At 37.3% G+C, this 15,145-nt stretch overlaps 1 protein-coding gene across 2 annotated transcripts in view; it reads left to right on the top strand.

Moving 5' to 3' along the window:
• Positions 1–15,145, top strand: part of Supt3h (SPT3 homolog, SAGA and STAGA complex component) — a 342,521-nt gene that overhangs the window by 144,914 nt on the left and 182,462 nt on the right. The window contains exon 3 of one of the 2 annotated variants that reach the window (XM_050119373.1): positions 10,000–10,084. The exons of the other annotated variant lie outside the window; for it this stretch is intronic. Coding sequence (XP_049975330.1) covers positions 10,000–10,084 — 85 coding nt within the window. The remainder of the gene's footprint in view (positions 1–9,999; positions 10,085–15,145) is intronic. 2 annotated transcript variants of the gene reach the window in all.

The following is a 15,145-nucleotide window of genomic DNA, read 5'->3' as shown; positions in this document are numbered from 1 at the left end:
CTCTCTCTCTCTCTCTCTCTCTCTCTCTCTCTCTCTCTCTCTCACACACACTCACACACACACACACACACACACACAGAATGTTTGGCTCTGGGTCTCTGTATCTGGTCCCATCAGTGCCAGCACTGTTAAAATATGTTCTTGAGACTTTTTAAAAGCAAGGTGACTCGTGTGTGTGTGTGTGTGTGTGTGTGTGTGTGTGTGTTGCATGTACAAGCCTGAGGTTAACACAGACAGTCTTTATTGTTCTCCACCTTGTTCTCCGAGGCAGAATCTTTCTCTGAATCTGAAACTCTTATTTATTCTAGTCTAACTATTTAGCTTGCCCCCAGGAACTCCATCTCCTCCTCTGAGGGCTGGCAGTACAGGCTGATGCCATGCCCACCAAGCTTTTATGTGGGTGCTGCAGATCCTGAAGCCTATCTGTCATCAAGCATGTTGCTCACATTAACCATTGAGTGAGCTCTCCTGACGCTAAACTCAACTGAGTAGAAACAAGTCATTTGTTTACATTTGACTTTAGAGATAATTCTTAATAATGTGCTTAATAATGTGAAAAGCTTTGATTTTTCTAGTGCTTTTCCTCTCCCCATCATATTTAGCTGCTGTGTTCTTTACACAAGATTTGCATTTCTTCATATCCCACATTGAGCTGTCAGTATGTCTTCCAGAAGCCTACTATAAGCTACTCCCTTTGTCATCTTTAATCTCATTTCTTTGTTTTCATGGTAGAAGCTAAACTAGCCTAAATAACTAAGTGTTGATGAAACTATTCATAACTATAGTTCATAACTATTATGAAGTAGTTAGGAGTTCATTTTTAGAGCTTGTAGAAAGAATGCTGGGAGTGGAAATCCATCTGATGCCATCCATTGACTGTTCGCCCTTGGGCCATCTAGACCTGGAATGGAAATAGTAATATTATGTAAAGGTTCTTACCCAGAGTCTCATTTACTGTGCTGATATAAGTCATTATTAAAACATTTCCTTGAAGTTGGTATCTGTGACGATGACGATGTGTATACATGTATACTCTGGTAGTTGCTAAGTACACAGAACAGTTGGCCCTCTACATCCATGGGTTTCTTATCTGCAGACTCATCTTCAGATTCTGGTCATGCTTCTAAGCAATGCTGTATAATAATTCCTTATGTAGCATTCATAAGAGGAGCTAATCTCACAAAGGGCATATCCAGGCTCTGTGCAAATGTTGTACTTGTTTTGCATAGGAACTTTAATTGTCCTCACATTTTTGTGTCTATGTGAAGCCTGCAACTAGTACTCTGCAGATACCCAGGGGCAACAATATGTTTTTACTGATATTTTTTGTATACTTAGATACCCTCATATGTGTCATGGAAAGCTTGTTAAAGTACTGACAAAACTTTCAATGGTACAGCTTAATATATGATTTTAATGATAATTTGTATAGACTTGTATATAAAGTTATTTATATATACCAAAATTTGAAATTCTGGTCTATAATCTAAAATGAAACCAAAAGATCATTTAATATATGCTGTATGTTTATTCTCAATAGAATCATAACATATAATTATATCTTAACATCTTTCTCATGTCATCACTTTTTTATACATGTTCAGAGAATGAATTGAAACTGCATTTTTCTGGGTATACTAAATTCCATTTTGATTTGAAGAATATTGTTGAGACTAGAGATAAATGTTTTCTTTATTTTCTCTGAACAAAAGTGACTGATCATTGTCTAGTTTACATATTCTATAAAGACAGTTGTCTTGTATGCTTTATGATTTAAATTGAATCCTTTTCTGAATAAGCAAATGGAATATATTATGTAGTACAACTGGAATATATTATGCATTTTCCTTATGGCAGTCACAGATATTTGTGCAATTAATTTTTAAATTTCTTTAGTAATTCTACAATGACTTTGCAGCGCTTTCCTCATCTGTATCTTTATTTGCACACCCTTGTATTGTGCCGGACTAATGCTTTGGCTTTTGTGAATAAAATTACCAGGAGAAAATCTATGCATGGCAGTTTTATTAATTAATTGATATTAGAAATTATGAACTTTTTTTCTAGAATGCTGCTTATTAGAAATATAATTATTTTAGGATTTTGGCATAATTTTGCCTCACTTTTAATATTGTTGTGGGAAGGATGGTTTTAGTCACTTTTAAAAAGATAATCAGTTTTTTACACTAATTTAAAATTTTTCGTTTGTTTTGAAACAGGGTCTCACTCTGTAGACCAACTCAGAGATCTGCCTGTCTGTGCCTCCCGTGTGCTAGGTTTAAAGGTGTGCACCACCACACCCAGTAAATACTCTAAAGTTATTAATCTTAAGGAAATTCTGAATGTCTAATTATTAGGGACTTGAATGAGTTCACAGTTCATAGATAATTTGTCTTCATCTGAGATGATGCCATGGCATAGGGTAGAAATTTCAGCAGGATGTTGCATGTCATATTACATGCTGCCTTTATGGACAAGATGGAGAAATGACTAACAGTCAGTCATAAAGCTAGCTCACTCTTCATAGTCCACAACAGTATTGACTGTGGGACCCATTGTCTATATTTGGCTTGTTCTCCATGGAAGTTAGTTCTTTTCTTTCTTTCTTTCTTTCTTTCTTTCTTTCTTTCTTTCTTTCTTTCTTTCTTTCTTTCTTAAAATCTGAGGAACTTTTCTATTCAAATCAAAACTTTAACCTCAATACATAACCAAACGAATACTAACCTACTTTGACTAAATAGAGAATTGACAGTGGTGGTCTTTGGGAAAGTCTCCCCAAGGCTGTAGCATTTATTCTGAGACCTTGTCGTGTGACTCTTCCTGGGGAGACACAAACAGATTCTGCTCACTCTAGAAAGGGCACTGACTACAGGCCAGGAAATAACTCAGCAAGTCTAGGTTGCTGAACCTGAGAGCTTATTGAGGTTACGTAGGAACATGAGGTTACTTAGGCAGCTATGTCAGTGGCTGGTTGCTCCAGAAAGCCACACTCTGGGCTTGTCTGCACAATACACAGGCCGATCAGCAGCTGAGCATCAGGGATTGCCTTGATTAATATAGCTGTGACACTCCTGACTCCCTGAAGTCCGTGCCTGGTAATGTACATTACCCTCACTTGTCTTTCTAGGAAGGCCTGTTTCAGTTCTGAGGAAATGGCTATACAACAGCTCTGCATGCTAAGAAGTGAGAAATGTTGTATCTTGATGGGAAACATGAGGTCTGGTGTCAGTTAGGTCTTTGCATAGATTGCCCTGGGCAAGGGATGGGAATAGGGGTTATTGTCAAAGGACATACAGTTTTTGGGTACAGGAGAAAAGTCCTAAAACTGTATTGTATAGATGAGCATACTACTCTGTAAGTTTACTTAAAAATCATAGAATTGTGTACTTTAAGCAATCAAGTTTGCAGGCTATGTAAATAATATCTCAAGCTGGTTTTTAAAGATACTCTTTAGCAGACAAAACTTTTGGAAACAATGCTTATTCAAAGTTTTGAAAGTAGGATTTTATATTTTCATGTAAGCTGATGTCTGGAAGTTGGTAAAAAAAAACAGAATTCTACTTACGTAGAGAGCATCTCCCCAAAAGACAGAGGACAGGCACAGTAATAGCAGCTTAGAGAGCAGCAGGTTTACATGGCACAGCGCACATAATAATGCTGGGCACATGCAAACCTCAATGCATGTTTGTGACCAAAGGAAAGTAGTCATCGATAAAGACGCGTGTATAAATGTTGAGTTTGAGAGAGAAAGAGGCATGGGCACTAAGATATATGCAAATGACTGTTGTACAAGTCTTTGATTTTATCTGTTGGTTAAAAGTTCCTCAGGATAAAAATGAAACAAAAGGGATAAGGCTGATTGGGTTTATGAGAACAGGATCCTCAAACACTGTATCAGAAATATTGAGGTCATCCAGCACAGGAAATCAAATCCATTGCTTCTTCCAAGGAACATACTTGTAGGAAGTTTCTTGGAGGTGAAGATGCTTAATTTCCTGTTGTGAGAAAGAATGGTAGTCCTGTATTGTTACTCTGGAGATTGACATCCTCGATAGAAGAATCTCCTTGAGAAGACACACTGGTCATTATTCAGAGATGTGTTTATTGTAAGGCTCCCTTCCTGGTTGACTTTCGAGTGGTCACTGCTTAATTCCACGGCAACGGAAAAATCAGTTGTTAGATTATGAGGCAGAAGAGTCTGCTTCCTGGTTTGTAGGATTCTCAGCTAGTGTAGGAAAATGAGTGCCTGACACGATATACATACACAAGAAATATTTGTTGGATACTCAGTGGAATTCTTTAAAAGCCCATTGTTTGCTCTTGTTACCATCATCATCTCATTGTTTAAAACTGGAGAACTTGGCTTGAAACTTCTAGCATCTTAGACTGCAGCTCATTTAGAATCCTTTTGCCAAAGGCCTTATGTCATTTGGAGTCTTTTCCTCCAGGCAGGGTTCCTGAATTGAGGCTCAATGTTGTATAATTAACATAGCTTAGAAAGATAATCATGTACATGGCGAGTATATTGGTGATCACATTTCTCTCTTGGAGAATGTCTCAGAGCATGTGATAGGGTAACATGTGTTTCACTTGTAGACAGTGATATTAGGACATTTCCAAATTCGTTTAATTGAGAAATAAATTGTTTTTGAAAAATCAAGAGGTCTAATAGACCAATGGTTTTCTTGAAGTTATTGCTTCTCTATGCAAAAGTCTTGTAAAAGATTTAATTATACAAAGTAATTGAACCAGGAGTCCTTATGTTCATTTGTTAATCTTCTTTTCTGATAAATGATTGCTTGTGGTTAAGTTTTCGAGTGTCTTAGAGTTTTGCTCACTTAATACTGCACCACACAGAAAGACTTCACATACCGAGTTCCATCTTTTGCGTTTAACTGGGTTCAGGACCATAAACTGGTTGTAAAACAGAGTGTGTGAGCTGGCAGCAGCATCAGTGATTGTCATTTGCCTTTACCATCTTTTCTATTTCTCAATAAAGTATCTTATAAACTTATATCAGAACATTTGATCCATGACTTGTTAGAAGTTCATTTCAAGGAGAGGTGGATCTTTAAGCAAGCAGGAGAAACATTTATTATAAGGAAAGCTTTTGTCTCAGATTTGGTCTGATAGATGGTTTGACCATTACTTTGGCTTTCACAAACATTTTGTTTAACAAGTTCATGTCTGAGAAGTAGATAAGAAGAAATTGTGGAACTCAGAAACATCAAAATTGAAGAATAAGGTAACTGGCCTATGTCTGTGACTCTAATTGCCCTAAATGACTGACCATGCTCAAATCTCTCCTTCTGCCCCTTGGACAGTGGGCATTCAGTCTCAAGGTCTGTCAGAAGATGGTGGAGGGAATCACATGGCCTGATGATTGTGCTTTGCATGTTTTGTCCAGTGCCAGATTCATGAGGCAGTCAGTCATCCAAAGTCTTCTTTAAACCAAGGAGTTGTCGCACAGTGTTCGTTATAGAGTAATCTGTTACCTGATTAGGGAAATGTCCCAAAAGACCAGAGCTAAGGGGGAGAAATTTGTTAGTCACAGCATCAGCATAACACAATACATTGTGTACATTAACATCTGCAGCCATTGTAAATATTGAAAGCAACTAGCATCCAAGTAGACACACATGAAGCTTCTGGTTCTTGTCTTGTGGACTTGGTTCCTGGCACGACAGTAGACATACTCATATACCTTGAGTTCTTCGGTCACTGGCTCAGCGGTCTGCCACAGACTATTACTGTACTTTTCTCCTCTGCTGCCTTTTCTCGGGAGCTTTCTGTTCAAGGTAGTCGGCTCTCCTTTCTGTAATCAGAGTGTGAAAATGTGGAAACAATTATTTGAACTAGAGGAGTGACCTGCTAGATGTACTAAACAGAACAACATAAAACCGCAGAGCAGTGTCTCCAGCCTTCAAGAGTAAATATTTTAAGGGAGGAGATGATTCTTGGAAATGACTTCCACGTCTAACAGCAGAAATGAAATAAAGCTCTGCCCCCTCTTCAGATTGTTTACATTCATGGCTTGCAGTTTGGGTTACCTACTTTCTAATTTTCTGTCTTTTTTTATTTCAGGATTATTGCTTGATTTATTATGTATATTTCATTGTCATGTAGTTTTGCCTCACTCTTACAGGTATTGTTCAGGACTTAGGGACCATAGTTCTCATGAACTAAAATCTGCAACTGGAAAGGCATTTTCAGTCTTCGTGGGTTTGAGTAACCTCTGACCCAAAGTGACTTAGGTTTTAGTACCACAAAGCAGCAGATTGGGGACTAAAGCATCTTACCTGACTTCCATCAGGCAGGGATGCTGTGGCCCCTCTCCCATGGCTGGCCTCCCCAAGGCCTGCCATGCCCTGGGGAGCCAGGTGTGGGAATCTGTGCCCCCACTGTTCCACAGCCCCCATCTGTTGTATAATGGGGCTATGTGACCTACAGGTTTTCTAGGCTCAGGAGTTTTGTGGCCACATCATTTGTTGGGTGCTCCCCCCCCCCCCGACTTAGAGCCATGACACCAGCTGAGTCTTTACTTTTTAACCTGATGACTTTCAAAGATGTCATCCTTGGGTCCCAAACATGGCTGTGAAGTTTAATCTTGATTGCATTGAGGGACACATAGGGTCAGTGAATCCACCCCTGGCGTGGCAAAAGGCATTTCATAAGACTGTACGGTATGATCTGTCTGACCAAGTCCATGGTGTTTCACTGAGGGGTTCAGTAAGTGAGTAGCTTACCAGAAGATACCCCCACATACACACACACACGCCCAGGGAGATTAGGACATGTCTATTTTGAGAAAGTAGTCATTGGGAGTCTTTCAAGGTTGCATCTTGCTCTGGCCTCTTGTTACTCTCCTACTGTTTAATATCTACCCTGAAATGAGCAACTCTGCCCTATCATACCTTCCTGCCCCTCTCTGCCTTCCACTGGCCCACTGAACAGGGCCAGGCAAAAGGCTGGGATGCTAAAACTGTCAAAATGTTTCCATTGTTTCTGTCAAGTATTTCTGTTTAACACACACATGCATATGCACACACACAAACACATGTACACATACAGATGCATGAACACACACATACTCCCATGCAAACACACATGTGCTCACACATATACACAAATGCACTCACACATAAACATGCACACACACACATACACACAAAACACCACTGTGGTTTGGATGGGATTCTAGTTTTGTTATATTAACAGTATTCTGCTGTGTGGGAAAAGACTTCCTTTCATCTTCATGAATTTACTTTTTATGTACCTTGTCTTTCCTTAACTTCAGTAGTCTTACAGTTTCTAGCTGGTAAGCCTTTTGCCTATTGTATTAAATGTATTACTTTGAATTTTATTCTTCCTGATTCTATTGTCAGTGAACATATTTTGTAATTTTTCTTCAGATTTTTAATTTCTAGTATATAGAAACACAATTGATTTTAAAAAGACTTATGTTTATGGGTATTTGCATACATGTACCTCATGCTTTCCTGATGCTTCAGAGAGGCCTGAAGAGTGAACTGGCTCACCAGGAGCTGGAACTATAAATGGCTGAGAACTGCTGTGTGGGTGCTGGGAATGCAACCCCAGTCATTTGCAAGAGCAGCCAGTACTCCTAACCACTTAACCTTTGCTCCTGCCTCAACACAGCTGACTTTAAATGCTGACTTTATATTATGCCAGATCACATGTCCTATAAACAAAGATGATGTTTCTTCTCTTGTTTGTTCATGGATATTTTATTTCTTTTCTTCCAGTTGCTCTGGCTAAAACTTTTAGCACCTGGTTGAAATAGAAGTGACAGAATTGACTATCCATATTCTGGCATATTTTTCACCATTGAATGGTTTCTGTGGAGTCTCACGTTGGTCTTTATTATATTAGGAGGTTCCTTAAGCAGACATATATCTCATTTGTTTGTTTGTGCAGCTATCCCTTTTCTCACATAATTTTTTTGTATTTTTTTTCAAAGAGGATGAACCAAGTTAATTTTTTGTTACTGTGTGTGTTTTATTTCTATTTATTTTGATATTGAACTTTACCATGCAGCACAGATTGACCTTAAACTTTCATTTGCATAACTGTCTGTGTTCTAGGATTATAGGTGTGCCCTCAAGTATGAGTTAATACTTATTATTTATTTATATGGTATATGTAGGTCTCATTCTGTCGTTGACTGTCCTGCTTTCTCGTTCATGATGATTTATTTCCTAGTGTATGCAATACTGGTCCTTACTTTATCATTTGTGGGAATAGTTGTAACCCTAAGATTAAATATGTTCTTAAAGAGATAATACCAGGTACTGTTGAATACTATAAATACAAATCACTTTAAGTTAATGTTTGGCTTTATTCATTATCTTTTCTGTCTATTTAGAAAATAAATATTCTGCCACCATAAAATTAAATCTGTTGCTAACAATTTTTGTTGATATTATTCTATTGTGTGTTTGATGTTGTTGTTGTTGTTGTTTATGTTGTTTTATTTGAGACAGGTCCTCTGTGTTTAGCCCAGGCTAGCCTTGAACTCAAATGATCCTCTGTCTTTACCTTTCACAAGTACTGGGATTAGTGCTTTGTAATCAATGCACGTAAACCATTACAGCTAGAAATTCATAGGGAAGATTCTATTTATTTATTTATTTATTTATTTATTTATTTATTTATTTATTTATTTAAAATCTTCTGTGCTAAGCCTGACATGTAAGGAACATTGGAAGGATGCACAGTTTGCTAGTTCCCACGCTGTAAGGGACACTGGAAGGATAGACAGTTTGCTAGTTCCCATGCTGTGAAGGAACATTGGAAGGATAGACAGTTTGCTAGTTCCCACGCTGTAAGGGACACTGGAAGGATGCACAGTTTGCTAGTTCCCACGCTGTAAGGGACACTGGAAGGATAGACAGTTTGCTAGTTCCCACGCTATAAGGGACTCTGGAAGGATGCGATGCACAGTTTGCTAGTTCCCACGCTGTAAGGGACTCTGGAAGGATGCAGTTTGCTAGTTCCCACGCTGTAAGGGACACTGGAAGGATGGACAGTTTGCTAGTTCCCACGCTGATATCATCCAGAGCGCTGGGTGTCAGTTTCTCGTCTTTATACTGCTTCTACAAATGTATTTCCATCTTTTATGGGGTCTGTTCATTCTTTGCTGCACCTTGAAATCTATGCTAGTTCATTCCAGACTGTAGGTTGCTGTGAGTTAAGTATATACCTAAATACAAACATATGGGCCTCTGTTCTCTCTTCAAGTGAGTCATTCTTCTCATTGTGCTTGAATGGTTTAGTCTTCTCTTCAGCTAACGCAGTCTTTAAGTAAGATATCCATACATCCATGCAGTTCCAGGTGTTCTTGAAGAGGGAGAGTCTCGGCATATCTACTACACAGATGCTGTAAACAAAAACCATAAATCATTCTTTATATTCTGCTGTATGTAGGTGGCGATCAAAAGCTAATTTTAGTGTTATCATATCACATTTTGTGACTATTGCTCTGCTCTTCTATTGAGAGAGTAGACTTGTTACCTGGTGATTTAATGCTTAAATTGTGATATGGTTGGTGGTATTTTTCCATATTAAAATTTTTAAAATTATTTTTAATTAAGTGTATGCATGTTTGTATGTTTGTGGGTAGCAAGCCATGATGCTGGTATGGCCAGAGACTGGAAGGTTGGATCTCCTGAAGCTGGAGTGATTGTGAGCTGCCTGCTGTGGGTATAGGGAACCACTCTTTTGCTTTGCATTTTGACAAAGCAACTCCCCCTTATAGATACTTTGTAAACTAAGAAGGGATGCAGATAATAGTATATTTTCTTTGGAAGATACAGTTTATAAGGAAGACATTTATTTCTTTAGTCTACAAGTTGTTGGATTGTTGTAAAGAACAATAACCTCTTTATTCACCTGATTTTTACAATGAATAGGAAGCATATATGTTTGCTTTACCTAGTTTGCAGCATTAATAATGGTATGTCTTAATTTTTTCTGCAGGTTTTCTTTAGGGGATGCTAGGAGGCCTCTCCATGAAACAGCAGTTTTAGTAGAAGATGTGGTTCACACACAACTAGTTAACTTGGTAAGATCACATATAACCCCATTTGGTATCTCTTTTTCTTTCTATTTTTATTGTACTTCCAACTCTACACATTAAAAAATTTTTATTTACAGCTAGATTTTTGGTTTTATTGACATATAATAATACCCATTTAAGTATATAATCTGATACATTTAATAGTGGGATGTTGCCATAACAACAGTACGTTCAGCCATCGCTGATGTACCCCAGAGGCTTGTTAGAATTCTTTAAAACCCTGTTTACTTTAGGATAAGTAATATTTGCACAAATGGTGTGACGAATTCTCAACTGTTGTTCATCTTCCTCTGATGTCATTATCATACATAGCCATAACAGTTATGGAAACCTGGAAATAATTCTGGCACAATAATTTTTACAGCCTCATTAAAATTCATCCTCTTTGCCACCAGAGACCCAATCAAGGACACCACACTGGCTGTTAGATTTAGTCGCTATACCTGAGCTGTCTCTTTCTGTCTCTGCTAAGCCTACAGGATTTTCTATTCTCTCATAACCTGAAAACTTTTGAGAAGTGGAGTGTCTTCTGGTTCTTTGGACTGCTCTTATAATTAGAATGTAAGCACACATGTTGAACATGATTTTTTATGAACTGGTGGGATCTCCTCAGTGCAGCATAGCAAGGATGTCCTGTCTTACTGATGTGTCTTATTTTTACATTTCTTGAATACATATTGAAGGTGGAAATGCTGAGTTATTTTATTGTATAAATGTACTTGTTTTATTGGTTCATATTAAGGGTCAAACCCACGGTTTTGTTCATGCTAACTGCCTGCAATAGTACTGAGATATATTCTAAACCCATGTAACTGTTATCTTAAATATTCAAGTTAGTTTAGTAAAATACATTGGGACATATATTTTTATAGCTATGTAAATATTTTCTTTTTGAGTATTTTTTAACCTATTAGCATTATAACTTATCAGGAAATTTTATAAAATTATGACTATAGTGTTTGTACGGAAGTGATTTTTCTTTTTTTTTTCTTGTCTACTTATTACTTGGTTTTCTTCTTAATTGAAAAGCTTTCCTGCACTTTTTTTAAATTACTTTTTGGGGTTATCAGGAAAGATATTTAATATTTAAATTCTTTCCTAGATGTCATTATCCAGTGTCATCATTATTCTTATTACTCATGCTATTTTAGGGCTATGCAGTGGGTGTGCATCAGTTAACTCACATCCCACATACATTAGTGACCTCAGCACCTGCTCTATGGCATATGGCACAAAGATATTCTTATATTGTGTTAATTTTTCAATTTTTAAAGTTTGCTGTTAAGAGATTTTGTTTGGCTTACAATTATTTTTACTTTGCTATATTCAGGGACATCAATCTTTATTGATGTTGAATTTTGAATCATAATTTCTTTTTATATAATAACTTTGAGGAATAATTCATTTACGTTACTTTCTAGTTTTTTAAATTACTTCATTGTTTCCTTTATATCCTTAGTTCTCAATCCTTTTTTGGATATATGGAATCAATTTTGTCTTTTGTTGAATAGTCTCCCAGTTTTCTTATAAACATTTGTTAAAAGTCTACCTTTTCCCAGTCATTTAAACTACCTTCTTAATCAATATAGGTTTATCTGTAGCAAGAGTTATAGCTCTTGTATTCTGTACTAGTTTGTCTGTCTTTGTATTCAGGTGACATTTGCTTTATTATATAGGTCTTATAGTGCATTCTAGAGATCTTAGGGCTGTATTACCCCAACCCCTCCTATTTTTCTAATGTATCTTGCTGGTCTGGTATCATCATACCCCTTATCTATGTTTTTCCTTTCTAAGGTTTCAGTTACTTGTAGCTAATTACACCTGAAAATATAAAATAGAGAATTCCAAAAGTGAACAATTAATAAGTTTTTAATGACAATCCATTGTGAGCATTGTGCTGAAAATACACACCATCTTATCTGGGAAGTAAATCCCTTTGTCCCAGTATCTGTGTCACATGTCCCACCTGCCCTGCTGCTTCCACAGTTACCAGACTGATTGCTGTTCCCTAGCTTCTGCTGTACAAGTCATTTATTTGAAGAAAAGTGTTACATTTACACAGCTTTTCTGCCGTATATTGTTTTTTAAGATTTATTTAGTGTGTGTGTGTGTGTGTGTGTGTGTGTGTGTGTGTGTGTAGACTATGTGCACATCATTGCATAATTGGAGGTGCCCTAGAGGCCAGAAAAGGATTTTATATCACCTGGAGCTGGAGTTACAAGTGGTTGTGAGCTGCCTAACATGGGTGCTGGGAACTGAATTTGGATCCTCTGCATACTGAGCCGTATTTCTAGCCCCTTCTATTATATTCTTAAAGTTGATTTTTGGTTGTTGAACTCTTACCATGCCTAATTTATAAAGTGAACTATAGATGTGTTTACATAGAAAGAGTTTAGTACACACAGGGTTTATACTTTCTGCTGTTTTACAAATCCCTTTGAGGCATTGGATGGAACATAATACAACAGGATAGGGAAATTATTTACTCACTTTTAACGTAAATATTATTACTATTGCTGCAGGAGCTCCTTCTGCTCCTTTAGCCAATAACCTTTAAGATACCAGCCCACTTGGGCATGGTCTCTTTTGCTTTAAAAAGCAGTGGTAGCCATGTGCTTGCTCTCTTGCTTCCAGCTCCACTTCTGGCTATTAGACTCCTTTACTGGTTGTGCAGAGGGCTGTTGTCTAGGATGGTAATCTGTAAGTTTTTCCTTTAAAATAAATAACCCTTTTATTAATCATAATTCCAAACTGGTGTGGGATTGCCTTGTGACTTAGGCCTTCATACCATCTTGTCTAGCATGTATAAAATTTATTAGTATGTTTACTGACATCACATGAGTTTATAATATAGAATTGCATTGTTATAGTATTGACTTTTTCTTTGTAACAACCAGGGGTCTCTATAGTTGTATTGCTGTCTGATACTGCCAATAGAGTCAGATCTAGGTTCATAGGGCAGAGTACACACTAAACTGGCCAGAATGGATCATAGAGTTTTATGGCCAACTGAGAGGAAGCTAGAGGGACCCACAGGAGGAGGGAGAGGTCTAAGGATATGCAAGGTTTTTTTTTTTCCCTAGTAGGGGAAGTAGAGAAGAGAACAGGAGATCATTTCTCTGTCACTCCATGGATCTCTCATTTAGCTGCTCCTATACCAGCTGTTCTAGTGTTTGTAATTTTTCTGATGTCAAAGGCAATTTCATCCCAGCACTTGGGAGGCAGAGGCAGGCGGATCTCTGTGAGTTTGAGATCAGCCTGGTCTACAAGAGCTAGTTCCAGGACAGGCTCCAAAACCACAGAGAAACCCTGTCTCGAAAAACAACAACAACAACAAAAAATGGCAATTTCCATCCACATAGGTTTTAAAGGTAGGGCTGTTGGGACCACATGGTGTTGTGCCCAGTTAATGTACAGCCTGAATGGCTTTTGACTGTTCTTGATAATATCTTTTAATATTTCTTTCAGAAGCACTCTTTATTTTTGATTTGTTTCTGAGATTGGAGGAATGTTAATCTGTGTTTTTCAATTCTGCAACAAATTATGTCCCCATAATTTCATTGCTATGTTAGCCACATCCACATATGGTTTTAATTTTCCTGTCTGTCCTCTGACCCTATATACTGGACCCATTCTGTACTTTGTTTTACATGAAATAAAGTTCCAATCTCTACAAGCTGGATATTTACCTCCTAAGAGGCCAATCTGGATGCCAAAATTTTAGTGAAATTATTGTTACATCTGGACCTGTGTCTAGCAAACCTTCAATTAGAATGTCGTTTATTCACCTCTTTTGCTTTGGTCTTTGATCATTTATAAAAGTTTGCCAAAGTACTGGTTTTATGGTCTCTTTCAAAAATTTCTTTTTCTTTATTGAAGCTTTTCTATTATCCAGAGCAGTGCAGTGTTTAACAACAGTCATTTAGGTCTTTTAATTGCTCTGTGGAGGAGTTTCCTAGTGCTGGTGAGGAATGATTGAACCAAATTTGACATTGGGGCCTGCCAGTGGTCCCATAAGGCATTTCTCAATGGCATAGGGTTATCTTACCTATCCCTGGTTATCTGCATTCATTAGTCCAGTGCTGGTGCCTTCTGTTTGGATTATCTCTAGAAAAAAACATTGTTTTTAGGGACATCTTACCTACAATCCCTTTTCAAACAACCATGTTTATCACAATTAGAACATCTGAGATTTTTATTTTTCTCAAAATTTCTAGAAATGACTTCTATCAAAATAGCAACATAAGTGTGAGATCCAATATCAGCAATATTTCTAATCATTCCATTTATTGGTATTGATCTTGCCTTAAAAGGCCTAATAATCACCTTTTCCATTCTGAAATAGCATTTTCAAAGGCCAAAAATCCAACTAATATTTGTCTAACTTCTGGATCTCATATCGTTTTGTTTATAATTGGAGTCTATCTTTGTAAAACATCATTGATATCTTCTTTTGGGCCTTATGTAATTTTAGTAAATGACTCAGTCCTATTTCCAGATTCTTCAACCCTGTCCCAAGTATTCAAAGCTGCTATATAACATAGCGTCAAGCTGTGATCATCAAACCAAGGCTGTCTTTGTATATCAGAATACTGGTCTTCACCGAGAACCCAGTCTTGGGAAATTTCCATACTTCTAGCCCTACCTTGTTGTTCTATGACCCTAGCTTCCTCTCTCCACTATGTTTTCCATTGTGACTTAGGGCCAGCTCCCAATATTGCTAGCTAGATCTTTTCAGACTTGTAGAATAATTCTGAGTTGCCCATGAATTTTATGTCTGCTTCACATAGGATGAATGCACACTATATGAAATGACTGATTTTTAAAATCACTTCAAATCTAAAACTTCTACATGCATCCAGTTAACTTCTACATAGCCTTGGGGGATGCCTAATCTGGTGATCATTCTTGTGTATAAAGTAAAATTGGTTTTGTAATGGCCTTGGACCACTTCTCTTCAGTGTTGTGATAGGTTCTGCTCTAAATTTGTCTGTCTGTGTCTGAATATTTTTTATTTTCATTATTAGGTCTTTCTAAAGCTTGTAT

Source organism: Alexandromys fortis, unplaced genomic scaffold (assembly GCF_014885135.2).
Source record: "Alexandromys fortis isolate MF-2015 unplaced genomic scaffold, M_Fortis_MF-2015_v1.1 scaffold_145, whole genome shotgun sequence".
In the NCBI taxonomy this organism is placed as follows: domain Eukaryota; kingdom Metazoa; phylum Chordata; class Mammalia; order Rodentia; family Cricetidae; genus Alexandromys; species Alexandromys fortis.
The sequence above is the reverse complement of the archived record's forward strand: the minus strand, read 5'-3'. Positions and strand labels throughout refer to the sequence as shown.